Source organism: Schistocerca nitens, chromosome 1 (genome assembly GCF_023898315.1).
Source record: "Schistocerca nitens isolate TAMUIC-IGC-003100 chromosome 1, iqSchNite1.1, whole genome shotgun sequence".
Classification (NCBI taxonomy): domain Eukaryota; kingdom Metazoa; phylum Arthropoda; class Insecta; order Orthoptera; family Acrididae; genus Schistocerca; species Schistocerca nitens.
This window is the reverse complement of record NC_064614.1, coordinates 385,506,500-385,534,178: the sequence shown is the minus strand read 5'-3', so window position 1 is coordinate 385,534,178 and position 27,679 is coordinate 385,506,500. Positions and strand designations below refer to the sequence as shown.

Genomic DNA, 27,679 nt, shown 5'->3' with positions numbered 1-27,679 from the left:
ACAAAATTACAATTAAAGCTTGTAATATCATTGGGCTTTCCGTCGTATGAAAGCTGTGAGTACCCTTGGAAAGGCATTCACCTCATTGTGTATTAAATGATCAACTTATGAGATGAGACCTATTCCTTAAAAGACATTTGTTTTATATAATTTGTGTAACTGTAAAGATGCGCATCTAGCACGAACGCTAATACATCGATTGCGTAGTCAAAGAAACATTTTAACACAAGCTGAATTGAGTGTTCCGCTTCTATCTAAATAGAAAATATGACAGGAAAAACCTTTGTAGATCTTCAGATTTTATCGCACTTCTTGTAATGTGAAAGCGTAAAGAAGGTCATCTTTAAGCCATAAAAGTGAGTGGTCTTGCCAGCGTGCAGACAGTAAATGAGAAGGGTCTCAGCAATAAGAGACATATGCATGTGGACAGAAGGAAGGATAGCTTGGTACTCTGATGAGAAGTAAGAAATGAAATAGAAGATTTGGAGTGTTGGAGCTGAAGAAGAAAAGATGACAGACCCCAAAGACAGGAAACCCCACCACCGGTTCCACACAACCACCTACCATCCCCAATCCAGTGGCACTGGATGATGATAGCTGCTCTCATGTGCCACTCAGAAACGTGGGTGTCCTTCCATGGGTCCTCCAGGGCACTCAAACGGCACATAAAGATGTTCTCGATACGCCACTTGCCGAAATACTATACAGTGAGCCCCCCACTCTGCCCGCTGAATTCATAGCACATGAAATAGTCTCCACATGTTCTCATGCAATGCTATCTACAGAGACAGTGAAACCCATGCTACATACACCATTCACAGGGCCATTCCCAGTGTTGTAACACAATACAAACAGTTTTTATATTGAAATTGCTGGAAAAATAGGCAATAGTGCACGTGAAACAGCTTAAACAGGTGTAGACTTTAGCAGACCTGTCACACCAGAAACACTCTAGCCCAGCATCTCCTATGCAGCTGCTAGCCAATTTCCAAGTGCATGTGAATCTCCACAATTTCCTTCCTGACGACATATTCATCACATTATGCGATACCAACCTCATGAGTTGTACCTAGACGTATCAGGTGTCCCATATCAGTCCAACTGCACATGCCCCACATCATTACAGAACCTCCTCCACCTTGAACAGTCCCCTGCTGACATGCAGAGTCCATGGATTCATGACTTAGTGTCCGTACCCATGCACATCTATCCGCTTGATACGATTTGAAATGAGACTCATCTGACCAAGCAACATGTTTCCAGTCATCTACATTCCAATGTCGGTGTTGACAGTCCTAGGAAAGGCGTAAAGCTTTGTGTCATGCAGTCATCAAGGGTACAAGAGTGGGCCTTCAGCTCAAAAAGCTCATATCGATAACGTTTCATTAAATGGGTCACATGCTGACACTTGTTGATAATTCAGCATTGAAACGTGCAACAATGTGCGGAAGGGTTGCACTTCTGTCATGTTGAATAATTCTCTTCAGTCACTGTTGGTCCCGTTCTCGCAGGATCTTTTTCTGGCCGCTGTGATGTCAGAGATTTGATGTTTTACTGGATTCCTCATATTCACGGTACACTCGGGGAAAATGGTCATACGGGAAAATTCCCACTTCATCGCTACCTCAGAGATGCTGTATCACATCGCTCATGCATCGACTATATCACCATGTTCAAACTCGCTTAAATCTTGATAACTTGGCACTGCAGCAGCAGTAACTGACCTAACAACTGCACCAGACACTTGTCGTCTTATATAGGCATTGCTGACTGCAGTACCATATTCTGCCTGTTTACAGATGTCTGTATTGGAATACCAGCTTCTTTAGCACTTCAGCATATGAAGAATAAGGCATCCACACTTACAATAAGCCTGAGGTAGAAATATACCTATGTCATGTATCTCACCCTAAATGTTTGAGGATCATTAACTATTTCATACATTATTTGGCTTGTGCTATTATCTCTAGCAGCTATATGTAATCTGTGAAGGTTTACATCTTCTCTGTGTTCTTTCTTCTCTAGAGTCATCTCACCTTAGAACTGTCAGTTTTGCTTTCAGAATAAAAATACTTATTCTCAAATGTAAAAGAATTAGAACAGCTGCAGATGGTGCTGCTTCAAATACAGGTCGATGCAGACTAGAGAAGGGAGGAAGAAGTGTATTGGTATAAAAAAAAATCATAAAGTTCAAAATTAGGTCAGAAAGTAAAAATTAAAACAAATAATTTAAGGATAAAAATATATTAACCCATACACATTTGTTTATTTTAATTTCATTTAATTACACCAGAGAACTGAAATAATTTTTTTAAAAAAACTGTCTCTTGTGCATTTTGCCCAGTATCATACACATCCTTTGAACAATCCTGCTGGCTGTTCCCATGCCAATACCAATGAAGTCTCAAATGGACAGAAAGACATCACCCATTTCTGAAAGAAAGAAAATGATATTAGACAATTCACAAGAAATTTAAAGACATAACTTGCCAGCCACTACTTCTGCTGTTATATTTATTTAGATTCAATAACTAAAGATTCCTGTTAACTGAATGACAAGTACCTATGTTCTCATAACACGAATAACAATTACTTTGCAACAAATATTGATGTTGTTATGTGGATAATACTAATAACTGAGAAATACAACAGCTATCTGGTACAGCTTTCTTAAAAAAACTGATTTTGCTATTAATTTTACTTTGTTAAACTTAGCTTGAATAAGCACAAATAATTTACATATGTTTATGGGAATAATACTGAGTGGTGGACAGCTTTGTTGTTCTGAAGCATTCACTAAAAGATGGAAAGTTGTTGCCCTAATGTGAGGTAAGAGTGAAAAATATTTTCTGATATCGATGTGGCTGAGTAAACTCGGGACATTAGTGTACAATCGAACTTTGTTCCATTAAACAGCCATAAAAAGCCAATCAGTTTCAAAACAATGATACTTCACAGAAGTACAATATATTTCAGTTTAAGTTATCTTCCACTAGCTAAAATTTGACATAAGGGAGAATACTGAAAATAACTTGATACCAAAGGAAAGTTAAAAACATAGCATTCCACGCACTCCTTCCACATGCTACAACTATGCAGTTTAATAACCAGATTCCTGTTCTGCTCTTATAACATACACACACAGCTATTATATTATGATAAACATGGGTAGACTTACTGAATAATACTAATATTTGAAAAACACAACAGCTAAGTTCTAAAGCTGGGGATGCATCACCATAAAAAAATGCTAACTTTCCTCTTAAACTTAGTGTGTTAAACTTAGCCTGAGTAAGCAGTAATAGTTCACGGGCTTCAGTGCATAATAGTATATGGGAGACAATGCCGTTGTTCTGAATCATTAATGGGCCTGTGATACTAATATTTTCACTGATGGAGAGTTGTTCTGATATTGCTATGGTGTTTATAAAATGGGGCATTCCGAATGGAAAACAGAGTGGAACAATATTTTATGCTATTGATGTATGTGGCTGATGAAACTGGGACACTACTGTTTCATCAAAATGCTTTGCAACATGAAAAATCAATTTTTCTCTATTACAGAAAAAGCTGTTAATACAAATAGTACACAAAACTGGTGTGGTTTGGTTTGGTTAATTCTACTATGGCACTGTCTGCTCAATAAAATGAAACAGTCCTTTCCATTACTGCAGTAATTATAACATACACCAGATAAACAAGACTATTTTTGCACAAATCATGATTTGAAAGTGCCTGATTTACATAAATAACATGAAATAATCCACAGGGTTCGGAAATCAAATGCATATTACTACAAATAAACAGTATTACATAAAAGAAAGAGAAAATATCTTGCCTGTCCATCATATGCTCCAGTTTTCTACATACTAGTTTAAAAAAATTGAAGTATAGCTTCCATTGATTAGTAAAATGTGGATATAAATTCAGAATCTGCATCATCTCACTTTCTTCTCATTCCCCTCCTCATGAACATTTCAGCCAAAATCTTGTAATAACTGTCTGCTTCTTCACTATTTCTACTCTCTTGTAAACTTCCGGTTAAACTCGCTAACCCCTTAAAAAATCTCTGGTTAACTTATCTCACGTTATTTAGGTTTGTACATGTTTCTCAAGCTATTCAAACAATAGAGCTTAACTGGAGATTGTACAACCGACCCGAAGTAAATAAGAATATTACGCTGTACCAAGAAATGCTGCAAAACGGTTTAGGTCCTATATCTCTGACAGAAAACAAAGGGTGTGAATAGGAAAGACATGCGTATTAAGCTGAGGCATCATCCAACTGGGGACCAATAATGTGTGGTGTCTCCCCATGATTCCATCTTAGGGCCCTTACTTTTTATTGTGTATATCCATGACCTTTCATCAGTAACATTACCAGATGCCAAGTTTGATTTGTTTGCATATGATACAAACATTGCAATAAATATTAAATCAAGTATAGTCTTAGAAAGGTTGGCTAATGAAATTTTGATGGGTGTTAAGAAATGGTTCCTAGCCAATTCTGTGTCACTATGCCTTAAAATCATACTACATGCTGTTCAGAACTTGTAAAAGGTTTCTGGCTGCCGTCAGCGACACCTAAATAAGACAAATGTCTGGCACAGTTATTGAATCAGTTACTGCCGCTACAACAGCAGGTTGTCAAGATTTAATTGAGTTTGAACACGGTGACATAGTCGACGCATGAGCGATGGGACACAGCATCTCCTAGGAAGCGATGAAACGGGGATTTTCCCATACGACCATTTCCCCCCAGTGTACCGTGAATATCAGGAATCCAGTAAAACATCAAATCTCTGACATCATTGGGCCGGAAAAAGATCCTGCAAGAACGGGACCGACAATGACTGAAGAGAATCGTTCAACGTGACAGAAGTGCAGCCCTTCCACAAATTGCTGTGGATTTCAATGCTGGGCCATCAGCCAGTGTCAGTGTGTGTGATCGTTCAATGAAATATCATTGATTTTGGAACCAAAGGCCCACTCATGTACCCTTGATGACTGCACGACAAAAAGCCTGGGCCCATAAACACCGACTTTGGACTGCTGATGACTGGAAACATGTTGCCTGGTCGGACAAGTCTTGTTTCCAATTGTATCGAGCAGATGGACAACCTAACAAACCCAGCATGTCAGAAGGGGACTGTTCAAGCTTGTGGGGGCTCTATAATGGCTTGGGGCATGTGCAGTTGGGGTGATATGGGACCCTTGATGCGTCTAGATACGACTGATAGGTGTGACAGATGACACATACGTAAGCATCCTGTCTGATCACCTGCATCCATTTTTGTTCATTGTGCATTCCTACGAACTTGGACAATTACAGCAGGACAATGCGACACCCCACATTTCCAGAATTGCTACAGAGTGGCTCCAGGAACACTGTTCTGAGTTTAAACATTTCCGCTGGTCACCAAACTCCCTAAACATGAACATTATTGAGCATATCTGGGATGCCTTGCAACGTGCAGTTCAGAAGATATCTCCACCCTCTCGTACTCTTACAGATTTATGGACAGCCCTGCAGGTAGTAGTAGTAGTAGTAGTAGTAGTTGTAGTAGTTGTAGTAGTTGCTGTTGCCGAAGTATATTTGAATAGCATAAAATGATGAATTTCCAAAATGTTTTCATTAGAATAAGAGGAATTATCTTGATGAATTTTAGGTTTCAAATTAATCTCAAAATGGAACTGTTTCCACAAATATGTTTTAACTTTGTGTGAATAATTTTACCACCGGGGGGGGGAGGGATTCAAGTGCTTCTGCTGCGTTGTAACAGTGAGAAGCTAGAGAGAGAGAGAGAGAGAGAGAGAGAGAGAGAGACTTCTCCCACTCTGCTGACCCTGCCTCAAGGTCAAATGTGAGTTCTATGGTCGTGTACTCGTAGCAGACAAAAGAATTTCACAACAATGTAACCTTAAATATTGGTATTATTAGAATTTTGTACTTTGTTCACAAAACAGTAGAATTGTGGGTAGATGTGTAAGAGATACAAAGTTTGAACAAAATCCAATAAGCAGTTTCCACAACAATCACTTTTTTGTAATTCCACATCCTGCATGGGACAGGGAACTGAAATTTTGAGAATTTACCAAGTGGACCAGACGTCACTACCCAATATTAGCTAATCGAATACAAACCATACAACTGGAATTTTGAAATAACTGAACACTTTATTGATGCTAAAGGATTATTTTTAACATTCTTTCCAAATTGTTTTCTGTCTTTGTTGATACACTTCATCAGACGACTTAGGACGCTGAAGTATATTTGTTTACATAGTCATTTATTAGAATCTATGTCTTCAAAAGAGTTGTAAGGAGCTTCTTTTGAGTCCTGAATTGTTTACGGTTTTGTACCATAAACTTATATTTAATGCAATTCTTTGGTATACAGCCAGAAGATCTGGTTGCCATTTCTATTGCTCCTCGCCATCCAATAACTTACCCACCAAATACATCAATTTAGTTTCACACAGTTGTGCAATGCAGTGGGGCTCCGTCATGTCGAAAGTAAAGCGAGTTGAAGTCTTCATAGGTTATTTGTAGTCCCGGAATGGCGTAAGTTGGCTTTCCACACAGACCCAATTAGTCCACGACATGAGATACCACCCAATTCTATGGTTCTCTGAATAGGTATCTATGGTTGTGTCACTTGAAATGGCCTGTGGCAATCTTCTGCAGATCTATTTTTCTGAAAATGTTTCCCTAAATTGTAGACAGCCTTCCTTGCAGGTGGAACGGTGTTGAAATTATTATTCCACTCCTTTATAATTAAATTATAACAACCTTCCTATCACATTGTTAAAGTAAGAACTCTTTCTTCACTAGGAAACATCTTCACAACAGGTTCAAAACAATAATAAACGATGTCACAGATCTTTAACAGCAGTGCACTCTGGTATTTGTATCAATTATTATCTGGAAAAAAATAACACAGGGAAATCTGGTTTTTATATCTATAATTACCACAAGCAAACAAGATTACCTTCATGTTTTCAAGGAAAGTATGCTAACTAACTAGAAAACAACAGCATGATGCACAACTTGTGCAGACTACTCTCTGTTCTGAACAACATATATATAATTATAGTCAACACAGTCTCTGGATAAGAGCACCACATTCTGTTTCGTGGGTATATCATCAAACTTTCCAATGTTCTAGACCTAGTATGGGATAATGCAGATGCTGAAATTTGAGGCATCAGATCATTTTTGATGCATGGGGTCTTACTTTTAAGATGACAGATGCCTGTGGTAATTAATTCCATGAGGATTAGTGTACAGAAAATTAACAGAAACAATATCATTTTCATAACTTACCATGTAATTAGATAAATACATTGATAATATCGAACGTAACAGCTACACGTCATCCACCCATATTGTAGTGCTCGTTCTATATTTCAGGTCTGTCAAGATAGGATATTTCTCAAAAAATTTTGCATTTTAAAACCAATGTAATTAAGTTTTTTTATAGTGTATTTATGTTGCTCAATATTTTCATAAATGTAGGTCTAAAATTCACTAATCAACTGTTCCATAATTATTATCATCTTTTTAGATGTATTCAGTTTGCTGTGTTGCATTTCTGTACCATGTAAAATACACGTAAAGCTCTGGGAATGTTTTCATAGAATTTAGTAGGTGTCAGCAGTTTGGTCCTACAAAAGCTATGAACAGACACAGTACTCCATGCCTGAGTAAGCAAAATACAATAGGGCTGTTGTAGATGGCCAAGTAGCTGTGATTATAAACTACTTGCCTTGTTGAGGTGTCTCTTTACATGCCGTCCTTTGTTCATCTTCCTTATTAGTACAGCATATGTTAGATCTAAAGCTAACATCATCCCAAGCTTAGCAACATTTTCAGTCTAGTTTATGTGGCTACCAATTGCTCAACACCTCCACTGTAGACCAAATCCTTACCATCATACTTTCCACTATTTATATTGCACCCAGGACTCTCCCTAATCATATCTGTGAAAATTTAATATATTTCCCTACTTCATTGCAAACTCTGACGATATTTCATCCAATTACACACTTAAAAACACAGCCACAATTAGTGCACTACAATTGTTTATCCTTGGGCTTAAATATGCTGCCTGAAATAAAATTTAAAAAAAAGACAGCTACAGACTAAAATGCGCACAACTACTATCTAAGTGAATGAACAACAGAGTACTGTGTGATCTGAAGTCCATTACCGGTAACTTGCCACTTGTATTGTGTCTGAAATGATCTAATATACACTCCTGGAAATTGAAATAAGAACACCGTGAATTCATTGTCCCAGGAAGGGGAAACTTTATTGACACATTCCTGGGGTCAGATACATCACATGACCACACTGACAGAACCACAGGCACATAGACACAGGCAACAGAGCATGCACAATGTCGGCACTAGTACAGTGTATATCCACCTTTCGCAGCAATGCAGGCTGCTATTCTCCCATGGAGACTATCGTAGAGATGCTGGATGTAGTCCTGTGGAACGGCTTGCCATGCCATTTCCACCTGGCGCCTCACTTGGACCAGCGTTCGTGCCGGACGTGCAGACCGCGTGAGACGACGCTTCATCCAGTCCCAAACATGCTCAATGGGGGACAGATCCGGAGATCTTGCTGGCCAGGGTAGTTGACTTACACATTCTAGAGCACGTTGGGTGGCACGGGATACATGCGGACGTGCATTGTCCTGTTGGAACAGCAAGTTCCCTTGCCGGTCTAGGAATGGTAGAACGATGGGTTCGATGACGGTTTGGATGTACCGTGCACTATTCAGTGTCCCCTCGACGATCACCAGTGGTGTACGGCCAGTGTAGGAGATCGCTCCCCACACCATGATGCCGGGTGTTGGTCCTGTGTGCCTCGGTCGTATGCAGTCCTGATTGTGGCGCTCACCTGCACGGCGCCAAACACGCATACGACCATCATTGGCACCAAGGCAGAAGCGACTCTCATCGCTGAAGACGACACGTCTCCATTCGTCCCTCCATTCACGCCTGTCGCGACACCACTGGAGGCGGGCTGCACGATGTTGGGGCGTGAGCGGAAGACGGCCTAACGGTGTGCGGGACCGTAGCCCATGCTCATGGAGACGGTTGCGAATGGTCCTCGCCGATACCCCAGGAGCAACAGTGTCCCTAATTTGCTGGGAAGTGGCGGTGCGGTCCCCTACGGAACTGCGTAGGATCCTACGGTCTTGGCGTGCATCCGTGCGTCGCTGCGGTCCGGTCCCAGGTCGACGGGCATGTGCACCTTCCGCCGACCACTGGCGGTAACATCGATGTACTGTGGAGACCTCACGCCCCACGTGTTGAGCAATTCGGCGGTACGTCCACCCGGCCTCCCGCATGCCCACTATACGCCCTCGCTCAAAGTCCGTCAACTGCACATACGGTTCACGTCCACGCTGTCGCGGCATACTACCAGTGTTAAAGACTGCGATGGAGCTCCGTATGCCACGGCAAACTGGCTGACACTGACGGCGGCGGTGCACAAATGCTGCGCAGCTAGCGCCATTCGACGGCCAACACCGCGGTTCCTGGTGTGTCCGCTGTGCCGTGCGTGTGATCATTGCTTGTACAGCCCTCTCGCAGTGTCCGGAGCAAGTATGGTGGGTCTGACACACCGGTGTCAATGTGTTCTTTTTTCCATTTCCAGGAGTGTATACACAAAAAAAACATAAAAAAACAATTGTCCAGAGGCAGAGGACACACCAAGTGGACTGAATAGAGAAGAAATATTATTGTGTCTGGAGAAATGAAAACCAATCAAGTGAAGAATAAACTTTTATTTCAATATATCAACACAGTACACATTTATATTGCTGGTCAAAATGTCAATATATACGAAATACTGCATATTGCACTTTAATCTAACAGAGTGGTAGGAAAGAGAACTACACAGTGTACTACATATAATAAGAAAGTGAGAATTACGATTACCAGTTATTTCGTAACTTTATTTATAAAACAGATATGCACAAGAATTTAGCATATTCATGACAATTACTTATACAAAATTAGTTGTGGTTGACAGAAGATACAATCCCACACCAGAGAAGTTGTGCACTAAAAAGAAAAGAAATTGCACTATACAATATTGGAACTGGTATTGGAGGGAATATACTGGTTTAGACAATACAGATCAGATCCTTTTTTAATTAAAGCTTTGTGTCTTTTAACTTTATGCACAACATGGAACAGAAAACAATAAAAATGTTGTCACATACAGAAAGATTAATCTCTGAATTAGTGGAGCTGTGTACTCCTACTTCGAGACCATAGAAATATACAGGTGTGAGAAGGGAGATTTCTCAAGCTCCAATTTCCACGTACTGCTGATGTTCATGACATTGCATGCTTTGGAAATCAAAATACATTGTTTTGCCCACTGGCTACTTCACTCTAATATTCTAAAAATTGCCCTCGCAGAAATTTAAAAGTAATTAATGCAATAAATTCAAAGAGAAGAGCTGATTTGACATGACAGACATTATATAAGAAAACAGAGCTGCTGTTAGAAGTTGTCATAGGAATCTGCAAGCAGCCACATACAGCTGACATAGCTTTCATTTATTCAAAATAACGAGTTTTGAGGCAGGATCATACTTGCTTGCATACATTGTTCCTAATGATTTGACTGTATAAGTTTATAGTTCTAACACTGACCTCACACCAGCTGTTAAAAAAAATTCAAAATTTTAATTTTTCTAAGGTAATTCATATAAGCTTGAAACATTTTAATAATCCAAAAACATCAATATTAGGATGTGTCACGTATTCCATTTAACTAGAAAAAAGGAAAGTATGTTAACAGACACAGAGGACAAGCTCAGATTGTGAAAGAATAGGGAAGAAAACCACCAATTTCTAATGAATCATCACTGCATTTGCCTTAAGTAATTTACCGAAGATGTGGGAAATCTAAATGTGTACAGCCAGACAAGAATTTGAGCCCAACCCACCCAAATATGAGCTAATGTCTTATCAATGCACCACATTACTTGGATTCACTAAAGCAGTTGAGCCTTTTTGTTGTTTTACCTTAGATCATACAGATAAAATATTTGTAACTGGATAGATAAAAAATCTACTCACCAAGTGGCGGCAGAACACATACATAACAGAAGTTACAATTAGGCAAGCTTTTGGAGCCAGTGGCTCCTTCTTCAGGCAAAAGTGTTTAAGGTGAATGAACAGGGGTGAAGGAAAAGGACTGGAGAGGTCTAGGAAATGTCACCCAGAACCGAGGTCAGGGGAGACTTACCAGACAGGTTGAGGATTTTATGTGTGTGTTCTGCCACCACTGGAAGAAGCAATTTTTTATCTATCCAATTACCTTATATTGTCAAAAATCAAATGTTTTTGTTGTTAGATAACATATTTGACTGTGTTTGAGTGGATGTATCTTTAGAAAGCCGGTATGCCGTATGTCTAGGTTGGATATATTTCCAAATGCACATTTCTGTTGTAGATCAAGGCCCACAATATGTGTGGAGTACTCTGCTCCAAACAAACATTATTATTCAAATGAATAACATTAGCTGTTCTTATTCTATCCAGAACAGACGATCTTGGTAAAATTTGTAGGCCACAAATTCATCTCATATTAGTTCTTCTTGAGACACTGCTGATAGATTGTCGACTGTCAGCAAGTACTAAATCTGAGTTTATCTCAGTCTATGCAAAATGAAAAAGATTTTTACATCACTATCAAAAAGAGCATCAAGCCACTAGTGACCATCCACTCTGCTACCCATGGGCAAGGGAGTCTTAGCGTGTGTGATCACAAGCACTGTCGTGCAAGCCATTCCATATATTATAGTGCATAAATGCTTTATGGAAGAAACAGATTAGTCAGATAAATAATAACTGCTTTAATATACATGTTCAGGTGGAAAAGCAGGCAAATCCAGTTTCTACTGTGGGTAGTATCACAGTGTAGAATTTTTAAAACTGTGCTACCCAACCAGCAATTAGTTAAATAGCAAGCTGTTCCATTCTCTTCTTCTGTTGTTACCTGAAACCATATGCTCAGTTTCATTGTCTTTGTTATTGTTTTAAGGCTAATGCGAGTGACTGTGTGTAGTATTCAGAATGAGATTTCCACTCTGCAGCAGAGTGTGCGCTGATATGAAACTTCCTGGCAGATTAAAACTGTGTGCCCGACTGAGACTCGAACTCGGGACCTTTGCCTTTCGCGGGCAAGTGCTCTACCATCTGAGCTACCGAAGCACGACTCACGCCCGGTACTCACAGCTTTACTTGTGCCAGTACCTCGTCTCCTACTTTCCAAACTTTACGTGCTAGTTCAGCAAGGTTCGCAGGAGAGCTTCTGTAAAGTTTGGAAGGTAGGAGACGAGGTACTGGCACAAGTAAAGCTGTGAGTACCGGGCGTGAGTCGTGCTTCCGTAGGTCAGATGGTAGAGCACTTGCCCGCGAAAGGCAAAGGTCCCGAGTTCGAGTCTCGGTCGGGCACACAGTTTTAATCTGCCAGGAAGTTTTATGTGTAGTAGTGTCATTACTGAGTCTTTGTGGCCAGCAATACATTTTTCTTTTATTTATTTTTTCACACAAGTTGCTGCATAATGACAGTTTATCTCTGACTGATGAAAACATCGACATACTGACATTTACAAATCATATTAGGGTACGTAAGTCACATAAAAGATTAAAAGATGCAATCAAGATGCTTAGGACACACCAGCATCAGTGACGTAAGCCCTACAGCTACAAATTAACATTTTTTTGATAATATTAAGGCACCACAAATGTCAAAGATATTAAATATTTTAAACATTTTCTCCCATGAAGCCCAATAACATTACTCTTCACTTCAACATGAATGACATTTCATTACTTTCCAAATATCAAGTAATGTTAAGTAATTTACAAAAAAAAAATTACAAAAAAAATAAAAAATTCTTTCATATTCTCTGTAAACATTAAAAATCCCAGAATGAATAAAATGTCTTTTTGTAAATATAATTTAGTACTACCTCTTTTCCCCCTGAGCAGGCTCACATCACCCAAAATTGTTCATATAATAACTAAAACAAGTCCAAATACTACTATAAGTATGCACTAATAAACATAAAAGTAGTTTCAGAAATATGCTATTTACTTACAAATCAATCTGTGTTTTTTTTTAACTAATTCTTCTGTAAAAATCAAATTATTCCGTATTTAACTGCTTTTTGTATGACATTACTTGCGTGATTTATTAGTGGGATGAGCTTATAAACCAAATGATACCTTCCGAACTTATAAGCCAAGGATGAGGCTTCAAAAAATGCATGTTACTGATTATATTTAATTGAGAAAAAAGAAAAAGGTTACAAATCAGTAAATTTCATATTTCACTTGTGACTGTCACATCAAATCAAGCATTCACTACTACATTTTCCGTACAATAAGATATATCATATTTGTTGTAACTAAATTTCAGCAATTCACTACTGGGTGTGTATGTTATATTCTGACATTGACATTCAGGAAATTTTAGAAAATTCTGCCTGCATTATTAGAGTGAAGTAGCTTAGAACACAGCAGGCATAAAATCTTTATCTCCAAGTTCGCTTTTCAATTATGTTAGAAATTTCTCAAAAATGCTAGCTTAGTTGGTGCACACACCTCTAAAAAATGAACAAAACAGAGCGAAATACACAAAAAGATAATGAAGCTTTTCCACACGAAGAAAAAATATACTAGGCACACATCTGCGATTTTTATTGTATAAAGGATAAAAATTCACTATGCAGCTACTAAATATGTCTACTGTGCACGTTAGTTACAAATATCTAAATCTCCATTTTCAATGCAAACAATTCATTAGTGGGTGTTCAAGTTACATACAAATGCCAATTCTGAGAACTGTTCTATGAGCAATAATCAAAATAATATATGTGCTCTTGAAAAATGGCACATAATGAAAAGACAAAACATTTCTATCATGGTCAACATGATACTTGGAATTATTTGTAGTTCAGACTGGCTCATGCAATGAGCCTGTCCTGATAATTTTGGCTCTGGCCATTAGAGTTTCATCCTTTTATAATCTGTTTTGTGTACCTGGATAATCATATGCTATCTTTCAAGTGCAAATGTACTCTTTTTGGTGATTTTCAATGGGACAGTGCTCTGTCCAGGCGTTAGTACAAACTCAAAATTAATTTTTTTTTAAATTGAGAATGAAACTATAATGCTTCTAAAGGGTATGCAAAAACCGGTTAACATATTTAGCTGCTGTACGGAGAATTTCTTTCCTCTTACGCAACATAGAAATATGGCCCAAAGTTAACAATATAGATTAATGTAGCTTAATTATGTGTCATGCATAATATGTTCATTGCTATGAGTCTTGAAGAAGAAAGTAAACAGTAAGTAAAAAACCCACTGCATAAATAGACAAACACAACATGCAATAACAAACATCTCAGTAAACAGAGTTAAAATACTTATATGTCCAGAACACTAGCACTGTCATTCACAAATTTACATTATGATAAAGAAAAAGGCCAAAACATTTTTTAGAATACTGTCTACTCTTGCTTCTCAGAAATTCTGTGTTATGAAATTTTAAAAATAGGAGCTGTATGCAGATGATGTGTGAAATTTCCTTGCTGAATTATGTTCATTAGTTGATGTAAACCAGATGCACAGAAGGTTTAGATAAAGGAAATTATAATGTACCTGACACATTACTATTCTCTAATTTTATTTTGCTTATCACCTACATTCAAATACCCTACCTTCTGTGCCTAATTCTAGATCAGTTATTTTCCGTTGGAAATTTGCTCCTCATCTTTTATCTACTTCTTCTTAACTTTTAGTTTGCAGTTAGTTCTTTATTCTTCTATAATGTTTCCCTTCTTTGTGATGAGTAAAGCCTTCTTTGTGGTGCTCCATTAATACCTAAATGCACTATCCTCAAAGTAAAACAATAGTCTTATAAAAACATCAGATATAAAATGTTACAATATTATGAAAGCCACAAAATGCTGGACGGCATTCCACACCCAAGACTGTGTTAGTACATATGTATACACATGCAGCAAATATCCAATAATCCAATGAGGTTAGCTACATTAATGCCTGCTAGTCCAGACATGTAAGTAAATACTATCACAGATTTAGAAGAAAGTAAAATAAAAATCATCATCTTCCTATCATAGTAGCTGAAATGATGGCCGAGTTAACAAAATTAATAAATGAACTTACAGCCATCAAATTTTGCTACAGGTTAAAAAGTGATGTCACTGCACAGGTAATGAATAAAATTGGTCAATAATAATAACTAAGATGACATTAATTCTGTTAAACACAGATGTCATCAACAGACCTTTGTGACAAGGTACATCCATCTTGGCGATGAGACTGGATCTTCCATTTATTACCCTAAATAAAAGCAATAAATGATTTACTTGCCACTCCTGCACTTCCACACTATCCACTGTCATTTTTTTTCTTTTTTCTTTATTTATTTTTTATCCCTGAGTAGCTTAATATTTAAAGTTGGCAGTGACAAACTTTTTTTTTCAAATGTAGTTATCTGAGGAAAATTGATGTAATACCCACTGTAAGAACAATTAAGCATTACAAAATCAAAGAAATACACATTGATCACATTACAAACACACATGTGCCTAATACCAGTCTCACATAATTGTGGTTTTAATTACTTATCACTTTACATGCAAATAAAAACACTACAAACATAAGATACTACAGCATGTACTAAAGCTTAATTTGCTGCTCATGGAAGTTTCAATTTGTACACCTTTTTATAGTACATGTTCTAACTGTTAATGTCATTTACGAACTTTGGCATATAGTATCTCATACTTAAGAGTTAAGAAAAATTACAAGCCAAAAACAAAATACAAGGAACAAGACACACCTTTTCCACAGGAAAATTTGCACATACATACACACACACAGAATTGCAAAGTATTTAAATCAGTTCACCCTATTACAACTAATAATTTAACTCTACAGCAAGACTTTCTAAATATCAATCATGCACTTTTTAATCACTAATGGCGCACGCTTCAACACCACTTCACAAGTGATACAATACACCTGCTTGTGTACCCATGCGGAACATTTCAGTAAAGCAATCAAAATAAAACATTATAATTTCAAATTTTAAAAACAAAAAATAAGTCGAAAACTAATAACAGGAACAGAAGTTCTAAAAGACAATGAGATTATTTCTGTATTTCTAAAAATGAATAACAGTGTTACAAAAGTTTAAATAATTTATAAACTATGAACATACGAGACTCAACGATTACCTAGAAAAAAAAATTTTTTTGCTCACTTGGCGAACATGAAAAATTCATGAACATCTTCCAGTTTCATATCATACATATAGCTTACAGACTGGAATTCAATTCTTCAATACAGACTGAGGAAATGAGCTAAAATATTTTAATCTCGTAATTAATACTGAAAATGAAGTCTTACCAGGCAGTGCATGCCAACACAAAATCAGTGGAACAACTAACTACAGTCAGAAGGAACATAAAATTCTGATGTACCTCTATTACTCTTTGAGGTTTCAAATTCACATTTTCTTTGGACACAGAAAGATTAACCAACTACAAACTGGGGTGTAAATCTTTTTTTAAAAACTACTACAATGACTTCCCTGAGTATCTGCAGTTTCTGGAACACAACTTAAGAAATTAAATGTAATTTCTGGAAAGTGCCTGTAAAAGTTTTGAACCCTATATTGTACCTATAGTTAGTATGAGAAACAATAAAAATTTGGTATGTGCTCAACTATAAAGAGAAAGTTATTTCATGAAACAAAATACATACCGATGCACTTATTTTTGATAGGATAATACCTAAGCTTTCTTTATATATTTATGACTTTTTCCTCCAAAACGACTTACATATGCAGCAATATTAAACTTTCGCTTGCAACCTTCATAATTCATGTACCGTATTTTTCCAAAAACTGGTCTCTCTAGCCATCCTTGATCGTGTATTCCACACACAGACCACATGCACCCTAAAATAAACAGAAATGTACAGTGAGCTCCAATGGTGGCACAGAAAAAAAAGAAAGAAGTAATTGATAGGAAAGAATAAATACAACCACCAACTTTGGAAAAATAATTCTGGGTGAATGATGACAAGTAGCTTATTTACAAATGTCCTCACTGATGAGTGCATATGCTTAACATAACTTTTGCACAGATTTAAAATAAATCCTATAGAATTACATGAAATAATCATTGCAACTCAGACATGTGTAAAACAATTATTTCCAGTCTGAGATTTTTTAAATAGACAATCTGATGCCCTGGCCTTTGTGTTGCTCCCTCAGTTCAACACTATCTGAAAATTTTATGGACAATTTTGAATAAATTTTTTTACAGAAAGAGCCACTGAGTAACTAAATTAAATACTGGATCAGCTAAGTAGATGATGTGCAGTGTTTACAGACCAGTACCACTCGACAGTTAAATATGCTCTTGTTCAGAAAAAGCAGAACACCTTGAACGACTAGAGATAGGACATTCATGTTCACAGGACATGTACATTAGTATGCTCTGCAGAAATGACTAGCATTTCATTCACCTCAGTTCAGCACATGTCCTGTTGCCAATATCCCACACATTTTCGATTGGTGCCAAGTCCGGTGATCTGGCGAGCCAGGGCACAGGGCTGACATCCTATGACACCAAGTATGCATGTGTTCGTGCAGCAACACATGGTTGTGCATTGTCTAGCTGAAAAATGCCATCTGGGGTGCTGTGCAAAAAGGATATGGCTACAGTCCGCAGGATGTCATTCACGCAGGTGACACTGGTCGTAGTGCCCTGCACATGCACCAACTGTGATTTGTTGATGTACTCAATAGCACCCCACACCATAAGGCCTTGACTTGGTACTGTACGTCTTGTGCGAATGCAGTCGATGTGATGCCCTTCCCCCATCTACAGCGAACCAAAATGTGGCCATCATTTTCAAACAAACAGAACCTGAATTTGTCCGAAAATGCTACATGATGCCATCCCTGTCCCTAGTGACATCATTCCATTTCCATACACCATTGACATCTAGCATGTTTGTGCACATTCATCAAAGGTAGGCGGAGAAGTGAACGACACCCATGTAATCCATACCATAATAAACGGCAATGGACTGTCAGCTCTGATAGTGTGTTACACTGTTGCTCCAGAGCCACGGAGGATGCAGATCAGTCCTGCAATGCCACCTCAGGGGGTGGTCTGGGTGGTGTGACTGACCCATCTCATCACATTTTAAAGCCTTCCGTGAACCACTCTGCCCACAGCTGTTGCACTGCCGAAACACTTCGTTCCACATGAGCAGCAATTTCCCGGATGAGTGCATAACATTCTCTCATGCCAATAATGTGCTACCTTTCAAACTCACTGATTTGTCAGTACTGTTCGTGCATATGCCTCAGAGGCAACCTGCACATCTGCTCAAGTCACATTGATACATTATCTTTGGTTTATAGCAGCAAACAGAGTCGCAGGCACATGTTACCGGTAGATGGTATTACGCTGCGATATCGATAATGAACCCTCAGGTCAACATGGTTCAAATGCTAATCATTTCTGCAGAACATACTAATGTATATGTCTTGTGAATATGAATGTCCTATTTCTAGTTGTTCAAAGTGTTCTGTTTTTTTTTTCTGAAGATGAATGTAATACTTCTAAAATAAGAAAATTCAATTCTCAATGGAGCTGAGACAATAAATGTCTTGGACCATAATATAGGTATTAGCATAAAGAAACATTCATTTAGCACTTGCAGAAAAACAATAGGTACTGATATTATGATCTCTAAAAGCTCTCAGCATCCACAAAATCACAAACACATAGCTTTTCAAACAACATTACCCAAGTCTGTCTATCATGCCCAATGACACACAATCAAACTTACTGCCTACAGTAATGGCCATAACTCTGAGTGGGTTACCAACACCTTACGAAAAATGAAAATGCAAAAATTTACACCACTAGTGTATGCTGGCCAACAGAAACCAATCAGTAATTACAAAAACTGGTGCACCATACCACATGTTGACAATATTTCTGATGGTCTTGCGAAACAGTTAAAGTCTGTGTTCGCAATAAAAACAGCACAGCTAAGGGATTGTTTAATAGTAAAGGCATATTAAAAACATTTGGCAGAGATCACCTGCAAGCACTGCCCCATAATTTGTGGGTTGATGTCAACAGCTGGTGATGCTGACCACAGGCAGCCACTACAAGACAGATTTAAATGTACTGTGTCTCCTAATAGCTGCTTAATTTTCAAATGATGTCATTGTGGTGTACACAAATTCAGCAAGGAACTTCCCATGCTGACAACTCTTTTAGCCAAAGGCAACAATTTGTGCACAATCCAAGCTTGAAATGACCATCCGAGGCATGTTGACAGACCAAACAGTCTAAGCTTGCAGACAGAAAGAACAGAGCACATGAGCCACACTGTTCTGTTCAAGATAGGAAAGACAATGTACTGTATTGAGCTGCACTGAATATTTAGGTGTACTTTTACGCCATTACACAGATAGTTATTTGCAGCAATCTCCTGTTGCCCAGAGTGTATTGATAAAGAGGTTTCCAATCAAATACACTACAATTCTGCAAGAGATGAGGGTGGTGCATATGATTTTTTGATTAGTTTACTAGGTGTACCAGTATGAAATGAGGGTTTTTTTGTGAAAGTGAAACACTAATTTTGAATTGAAAAGTAAAAACATTTAAATCAAAGTACTGGCCATTGCTTTCTATACATTTTGACCACCTTTCTGGCAATTTGTGGACACCAAGCCAATAGAAATGTTCGTCTTTTGAAGCAAACCAATCACATACCCAATTTTCGACTTCTTCGTAGGAATCAAAGCGTTCCTCAGCCAATGCATGTCCCATTGATGAAAACAAATGTTAGTCGGAAGGGGTCAATTCTGGTGAATACGGCGGGTGGGGTAGCAGCTCCCAGCCAAGTGTTTTGACTGTAGCCTGAACCAGTTTTGCTTTGTGTGCAGGTGAAGTGTTGTGTAAAAAAATTACTTTGCCCTGTCTTCTGGCCCATTCTGGTCTTTTTTTGATCAATGTATGGTTCAAATTGATCATTTGTTGTCTGTAGCGATTAGTATTCACAGTTTCGCCGGGTTTTAGAAGCTCATGATACACCACACCTTTCTGATCCCACCAAACACACAGCATTGTCTTCTTGCCGAATCAATCTGCTTTTGCAGTCGATGTTGACTGGTTGTCCCGGATTACCCCATGATTTTTCCCGTTTAGGATTCTTAAAATAAATCCATTTTTCATCGCCAGTAACAATTCGATGCAAAATTGATTTTATTTCATGTCTTTGAAACAAAATTTGACAAATGGTTTTTCGGTTTTCCATCTTTCTTTCATTCAATTCATGTGGCACCCATTTTCCCCACTTTTGGATCTTTCCCATAGCTTTCAAACGGTCAGAAATTGTTTGTTGTGCAACATTTAGCACTGCTGCCATTTGCTTCTGACTCAAAGTATCATCTTCATCCATTACTGCTTCGAACTTTTTTGGTGGTCTTCCACATTCTTCATTTCTTACATCAAAATCATTATTTCTGAACCATTGAAACCATCTTTTGCACGTTGCTTCTGATAGAGCATGATCACCATATGCCTCGACAAGCGTTCGAGGCAACTCTGCAGCACTTTTTTTTTTTTTTTTTTTCAAATGAAAAGAAAAACTTAATGCTTTCCGCAAATCCTCACTTTCTGGTATAAAATTCGCATTGTTAACATGATGAAAACATATGATGTTGTTTGTTCCATGACTTGATGTATACTAAATATCTTTGACAGATGTCATACCAACCAGACAAAAAAATATTAAGGCTAGTTCACAACAAATGTTCCCTGTCGACACATTTGTATCTTAACGCTCATTTCATACTGGTACACCTGGTACAGTGGCATCTTGGCATAGATTTTAAAGTATCTTACAGATGTTCATGAAACTTCTGCTACACTGAAGTTTGATCTATCAGAACCATTAATACTGACAAATTTTTTTGATGGCAGGAAAAAAAAACTGAATATGGCATACAAACCTACAAATCCATTAGGATCTCCTCCATCCAATGAATATCTATCATTTAAATAAATTGAGATTCTTAAAGCTTCTTCTGGTGATGGTGTCCATTCCAATATCTTCTTTGCCCAATACATACGCATGAAGCCATGTATTTTTCCATCCTTCACTAACTGAATTTGGGCAGAATTCCATAAATCATCATGTGTTAAAGACTTCTCCAATTCTTCACAAGTGTAGATATATGACCTCTTGTCCTTTCTGGAACATAATTCAGTCAAAAGTAGTCATTTTCCACAAGGAACCTTCATATATGGGAAATTATGAAGGAAACAGTCAACATCTAGCACTGAAGTTAAACATTCTTGCCTGAAGAAACAAAGGTTTATCATTTTGGACTTTTAATTCTTATTAACCATTCATAAAATATGGAACATTTTTCCAACCAGGTACAATACTTTTCAGTATTGTTCTACTAAACTGTTTGCTATGTCAGATTATGAATAAAACTGTCAGTGTTCCACAAAAGTAACACCCTTATCTCCATCAGATTAAGTGTTAGTTTCAGCACTTGGAAATGTGAATGGGCCTTACACTTTTCACTACACATTATGAAATAGGAACCTTCTTACTCTGAATCAAAGAAGTCACATCTCCGTTATGAAATAGGAACCTCCTTATTTTGAATCACAGAAGTCTCATTTCCAGAAATAATGTCAGTTGAAACTTCCTGACAGATTAAAATTGCCAGACTGGAATGCAACTGTTTCACTGTTCAACTGTTAGCCATCCACAACTAAGAGCCTGACAAAGTTTCATTCCACAAGTACCTCCCCCAATTTTCCTGCTCTCAATGGAGGAAAGTATCGAAGAGAGCCATTGTGGAATTCACAAAAGCATGTTGCATACTGACGGACCCTGATTATTTTGACATCAATTGTTTATGTGTGCCCTAAGTTAACAGAGGGCTATGATCCAGTTTCAAGTCTCTGCCCAGAACTCTGTTGTTATCTACTACAGTTGTTCATAAGCTCCACAGCAGATTAGAAGTTTTATTCTGGAAGGCCTACAGTGTTCATTAGTCCCGGAAACTAACTTATCCAAGTGTGTGGTGATGAATAGACATTTTTATACATAGGAAGTTACAGACATATTTTTAGGACACTTATGTCTCTTGTAAGTAGTTGAGAACTGTGGTCCAGTAATGACTGCAATTTAAGATTTTATCTTCAACTGAAATACACATGTGGATTACTCCCAAAGAGGATAATTACTCTTAATTCATATTTCTTAACACTAGTGTCTAATTTCAACATTTACTCTCTGAGATGCTACTGCTCACTTAACGTACACTGCTTTCTTTGTCACACTGTTGTGAAGTCTAAGACTTTACAGTAAGACACATTCGACTTACACCATTTTCGTATATATACATTTACATAGCACACTGACAACCAACTGATTCTCTGCTGAAGTGCTGAGACATACATCCTGAAACATAAAGAGCATCTGATAGTTTTTGGCAATATCTAACTTGTATTATCCCAAAATATGACTAGTCATGTGGGATGACACAGTAACTCCAAGACATCATTCCATCACATCTACCATTTACAAGTTGTTGAAGCAGTGTTGAATTTTATCACAGCTGTATTTGGAAAATACCTGCAAAAGATCAAATTGTATGCCCCAGAACAATAATTCACAGAAACTGATAAGGCAACTACAAATTATAAAGTTATACCTGTGATCATTAAGGGTCTTCAATGCCCATGCATTTGTTCCTTCAATACTGTCATACTTTTCATTGTAAAAACAAAAATTATCTGACAGTTCTCGACGGATAACTGCTTCCTCACAGAAGGCATCTACTGACTCTGTGTATTTGGATCTGTATGCCTTCACTTCAAGAATAGCTCTCTGAACAGAGATATGGCCTGTAAAATAACATTTGATTCTATTATTTAGCTTTATTATCTAATCCAAGAAATTGTTCATTGATAAAGCTGTCGTGTGAGCGTATAATTTTAAATACCTTTTAAAAATTTCTTTATTTACCACCAATCTTCAAATACTTTTGAAGATACTGTAGTAAAACTGTCAACTCTTAACTTTGGTATAACACTTGAAAGAGATTTTGATTTACAATCTGTTTCTTTATTTTATAGCAGAACTAACTTGGATTTTGTATTAAGTGCAAATATACATTTCCAAAATATATTAACCTGATTCTAAAGAAATAAATCCCACAATTAGAAACATATGTGTGTATCTTCAATTATGAGTGTGGTGAAATATCATTACTTTTGGTAAACTGATGTGTCACCAAATGTCTACCTGGCTGATGAATTATGACAGCCACAGTGAAATTATTTGTTATTAGTTAATTTGTTTAGAAATTTAAACTGTTGGTGCTGTAACTACAAATTTTGCGTGTGCACCGCATCATAGTTCATACCTGAAGTCTGTGCTCCGTTTGACCACTAGAGGCCACCTGGCCTGCTAATACGACAGCAGTTGTGTGTGCAGCCAGCTGGCTATACTCTATGTTGGCACTAATGTCTATATAGGCCAAACCGCAAGGCTCCACCGGCCACCTGTGTATTGCTATCAGTATTGAAACTCACCTTCCATGTGTGTGTACTGTCTGGGCAATAATTCACAGTGTTCTTGGATTACAACAATTTTTTGGTGACAAGTACGGTATTCGATTCCACACGTTCCACTTCAGTCACTGACTCTTTTGAGTTTAATTTACATAGAGGCAGTGCTTAAATCTCTTCTCAAGAAACAGTGTGTGCTGACAGTCGCGATTTCCAGTTTAACAACTACAATGGCAAACCCTGTAGCCCCACCAACAACATATCTGTTACCATTCCCTGGGTACAACGATGCAGCAGAAGACTGGGGTACTTACAAAAAAAAAACAACTGCGACAACATTTCCAGCCATCTGCGGTACCAGACATAAACTTCTGCAAGGCCCTTTTTAGTCTTGGATTTCACTTTGCATGCATCAGGTGCTGTGTTAGCTCACCCCGTTACAAGAACCTTCAAGTCTTTCTTTCAATCAGATGTGTGTGTGCGTGACTTTATATCTATCACTGTAAATGTACTCAAATTATTGATGCTGATGTGGAGTTTTACCACTGCCAAAAGTGGGAAAACAGTCATTCACAGCATGGGCAGCAGAACTACATGGACTTAGCCATCATCATAATTTTGTGACAAATGTTCAAAAGGAATACTATGCACATCAAGTGGTTTGTGACGCAATCATACATTTCTTGATATGGAAGTTCGAGAACAAGCTCTACGGTGTGAAAATCCTATGCTTACGGAAGTATTGAACATAGTTTAGACATTTGAAGTTTCACGGACTGCAGGTAGTCAGAGAGAAGCCTGGTCTGAAGTTTCAGAAATTAATTCCTCTCACCCCTCCAAGCCTTCAGACAGTTCGCAAGGGAATGTGGACACTACTGCAGCAGTCCAACAGATGTCTCAGCAGAATATAGATAATTGTCATTCATGACAAAAGCAGTCTGCTCCACAACAGCAACAACCTCGTTCTCCGCTGCCTTCTTGCCCCTATTGCTTCATTTCAACATGAACAGATCACGTGTCCCGAGTGCTGGGCAATCCATGATAGGTGCCAGAAGAAAGGACGTATTGCTTCCCTATGTCGTATTGCTTCCCTATGTAACACCTTTCCAAACCTGAGTGAGTACGAAACAAACACGGATGTGAACAATGTATCAGCAGTGATGATGTCTCAAAGCAAGTAATACATTGAACAACAAATCACTGGAATGCAGGTGTATTCGGATGCAGCAGCAATGCTGGTTAATTCTCAGATTTATGTGGACTTGCGTTCTCCCCCTCTGGCTCCAGTGTCATGGAGGCTGGTGAGTGATAATGAACAGCAGATTACCAGTCTTGGTAAAAGTTTCCTGCATCTGTGACTTACAAGGCTATGGCTCGTTCACAAACATTTCTAGTTGTGGACAATGCTTACACCGAAAATCTGTTTGGTTTGGAGGCTTTTAAACCATTTGGATTGTCCATCAATAATGAAGTGCATTTTGTTTCTGATCCAAGTTCTGTGTCAACCATTAGCTGCTCCCTGTGCCGGATTTTCTCCAGGACTTGGTTGTGTAACAGAATTTCAGGCTCATATTATGATGAGATAGTCTGCCCACTTCCATTTTTTTCCTGGCCCATCTGGTATCATTAACTTTATGGAATCAAGTAAATGAAGAATTAGATCGCCTTCAGACCCTTGATGTCAACAACACTGGTAGTCAAAAAACATACCAGTAAATTACGCTTCTGTGGTGATATTTAAAAAAATCTGTTAATGCACAGTCAATCATTGATACCTATCCTTTGCCGCACTCTGACAAGCTGTTAATAAAACTGTCGAGAGAAATTGTTTTTTAAAGACTGGCTTAGCAGAGGCTTATTTCAGTTGCTGCTGAACGAGGAGTCTAAATGCCTGCTAGTTATCAATATCCCATTTGGGTTTCATCATACCAGTGTTTGTTTTTTGGTGTGACAAGTGCACTAGCTATTTTTCAATGCTTTTAGAGCAAATTATTGCGTTAAGTTTCAGCCTGCATCAACTGTTTACCAGACGTAGCAGTGTCTGGTGCCTCTACAGAAATAGATCTACAGAAATAGATCTGCACAACTTTCACACAATATTTTCTGTTTTACAGTGTACAGGGTTAAATTTGGACAAGATACAGTTTTTTCAACCACCCATTATTTATTAGGATTTTGAAATGTAGCATGTTGGCATTAAACTACTGCACCAGCATACTGATGCTACTGCCACGTTGCCACACCCCATGTCCATCAAGGAATTACAGGCATTTTTATGCAAAATTGCATACTAACACAAATTCATACTGGATGCTGCTACTCAATGCATTATTACATAAGGTCGGCCCCTTGTGTGGTCACTTTTTAGCTAGGCTACTGCCTTGTGTTAGTGATGGACCTGTCTCAGTTTTGGCACTGGCCTTGCTCATAAGTATGTGGACGGATCTGAATGCCCTATTGCATTTGCCACTAAATCCTTAAATTCAGCATAATAGCGTTGTTCTCAGATAGGCAAAGAAGATTTGGCAACTGTGTATAATCTAAAAAAATTTCATGTTTATCTAAATGGGTTTAAGTTTCGTGCTGGACAAAGCCGCACATTGTTTACAGCAGTGGGCTCTTTTCCTGTCACAGTACAATTATGAGAGACATTTTTGACCTAGTGCACAACATGTAAATGCTGACGCCTCATCGCATTTGCCGCTCAGTCTGGATACAAAGTTTGACAAATAGGGATGACATTGTTTTCATTTAGATATGGAAGCTCAAAATGTTGTGGATGGTTTCCCTATTACTAATATTGCACCTGTGGATCTTGTTTTAAATAAAGTTGTTTCTTTTGTGCAACATAGCTGACCGAACAAACTTCCAGGCCATGCTTCTGATACTTTTAGAATTTATTTAGCATCACAAAATTGTCTTTCTGTTTGGTATGGAGTGCTGCTGTTAGCTACAGAGGACACCGATCCCCTGGTTGTAGTCCTGTCCACCCTCGAGTGTGAGGTTATGCGTTCATTAGATGTGGACCACTGGAGTGTGTCACGCACAAAAGTGTTAGCAAGCAGACTTTTTTGCCCAGACACAGATGGGGAAATAGTACGAGTTGCTGCAGCCTGTCCATGTGCCACCCATCAGGCAGCTCCCTGTGATTTTTTGACACCGTGGCCGGACCCACAGCAGCCTTCAAAACAATAAAATTAACAGAAGAAGATTTACTAATAATTGTGGAGTTCCTGTCGTATTATTACGAGAATTACATCAAGAAAATGGGAAGAATTCAACCAGAGGAGAATGGACATCCTCTGTAATTCTTAAGGGTATTTTCTAAATCACTGCCTAAGCACTGGAATGACACGAAGAAAACTGATTTTGTCCTGAGTTACCTGAAAGAGGATGCTACAGGATGGGAAACAAGCTATTCAGAAGAATTCTCTTCTTGGAGTGACTTCCAAGACAAATTTAAAAAGAAGTACTGGTCACCAAGTACACAAGAAAAGTTAACACTTGAATTACTAGATCTGAGATATTATACTACTAGTTGGGGTAGCTGACTGAGTGGAACATAAGAAGATCCAAATACTTAGACAATCCTACAGAGGAGAATTATTTGGTTCAAGTTTTGGAACTTATGTTACCCTACCATGTGAGGAAAGAAATATGGCATTGTGGGTGGATGATTGTAAACAGTTTATTAGCTTTTACTAAGAGACTTTATATGTAGAATAAATAATAAAAGAATATGGGAGAATACATGGTGAAAACCCTCAATCAGATAATAGTAATGGAAACCACTATCCACCATAGCTTCAAAGAAAAACTGAACGTAAATGCTGTAAAGTAATGAAACAGAATAACAATAGAGCAAACTGTCAAGGGCATAACAAGGCTCAGACATTTAATTCACGTAATATAAACAATGAACATACAAATTTGCCAACTGATAGGCCATTTTCACCAGTCATTGGAAAGCTA

At 38.1% G+C, this 27,679-nt stretch overlaps 1 protein-coding gene across 9 annotated transcripts in view; it reads right to left on the bottom strand.

Annotated features, from left to right (window-relative positions):
* Positions 1 to 2,246: 2,246 nt before the first annotated feature.
* The window catches only part of LOC126249200 (deoxyribodipyrimidine photo-lyase), a 115,755-nt gene continuing 90,322 nt past the window's right edge, over positions 2,247 to 27,679 (bottom strand). For 3 of the 9 annotated variants that reach the window (XM_049950904.1, XM_049950899.1, XM_049950856.1), the window contains 4 exons: positions 22,849 to 23,041; positions 21,124 to 21,365; positions 16,916 to 17,034; positions 2,247 to 2,433 (listed from right to left, as the gene is read on the bottom strand). In XM_049950904.1, coding sequence (XP_049806861.1) covers positions 2,347 to 2,433; positions 16,916 to 17,034; positions 21,124 to 21,365; positions 22,849 to 23,041 — 641 coding nt within the window. In that variant the 3' untranslated portion in view covers positions 2,247 to 2,346. Of the gene's footprint in view, positions 2,434 to 9,946; positions 10,083 to 14,764; positions 14,928 to 16,838; positions 17,035 to 21,123; positions 21,366 to 22,848; positions 23,042 to 27,679 lie in introns of those variants that run through there. The other 6 variants (XR_007545601.1, XR_007545602.1, XM_049950891.1 and 3 more) reach the window with 6 other exon arrangements.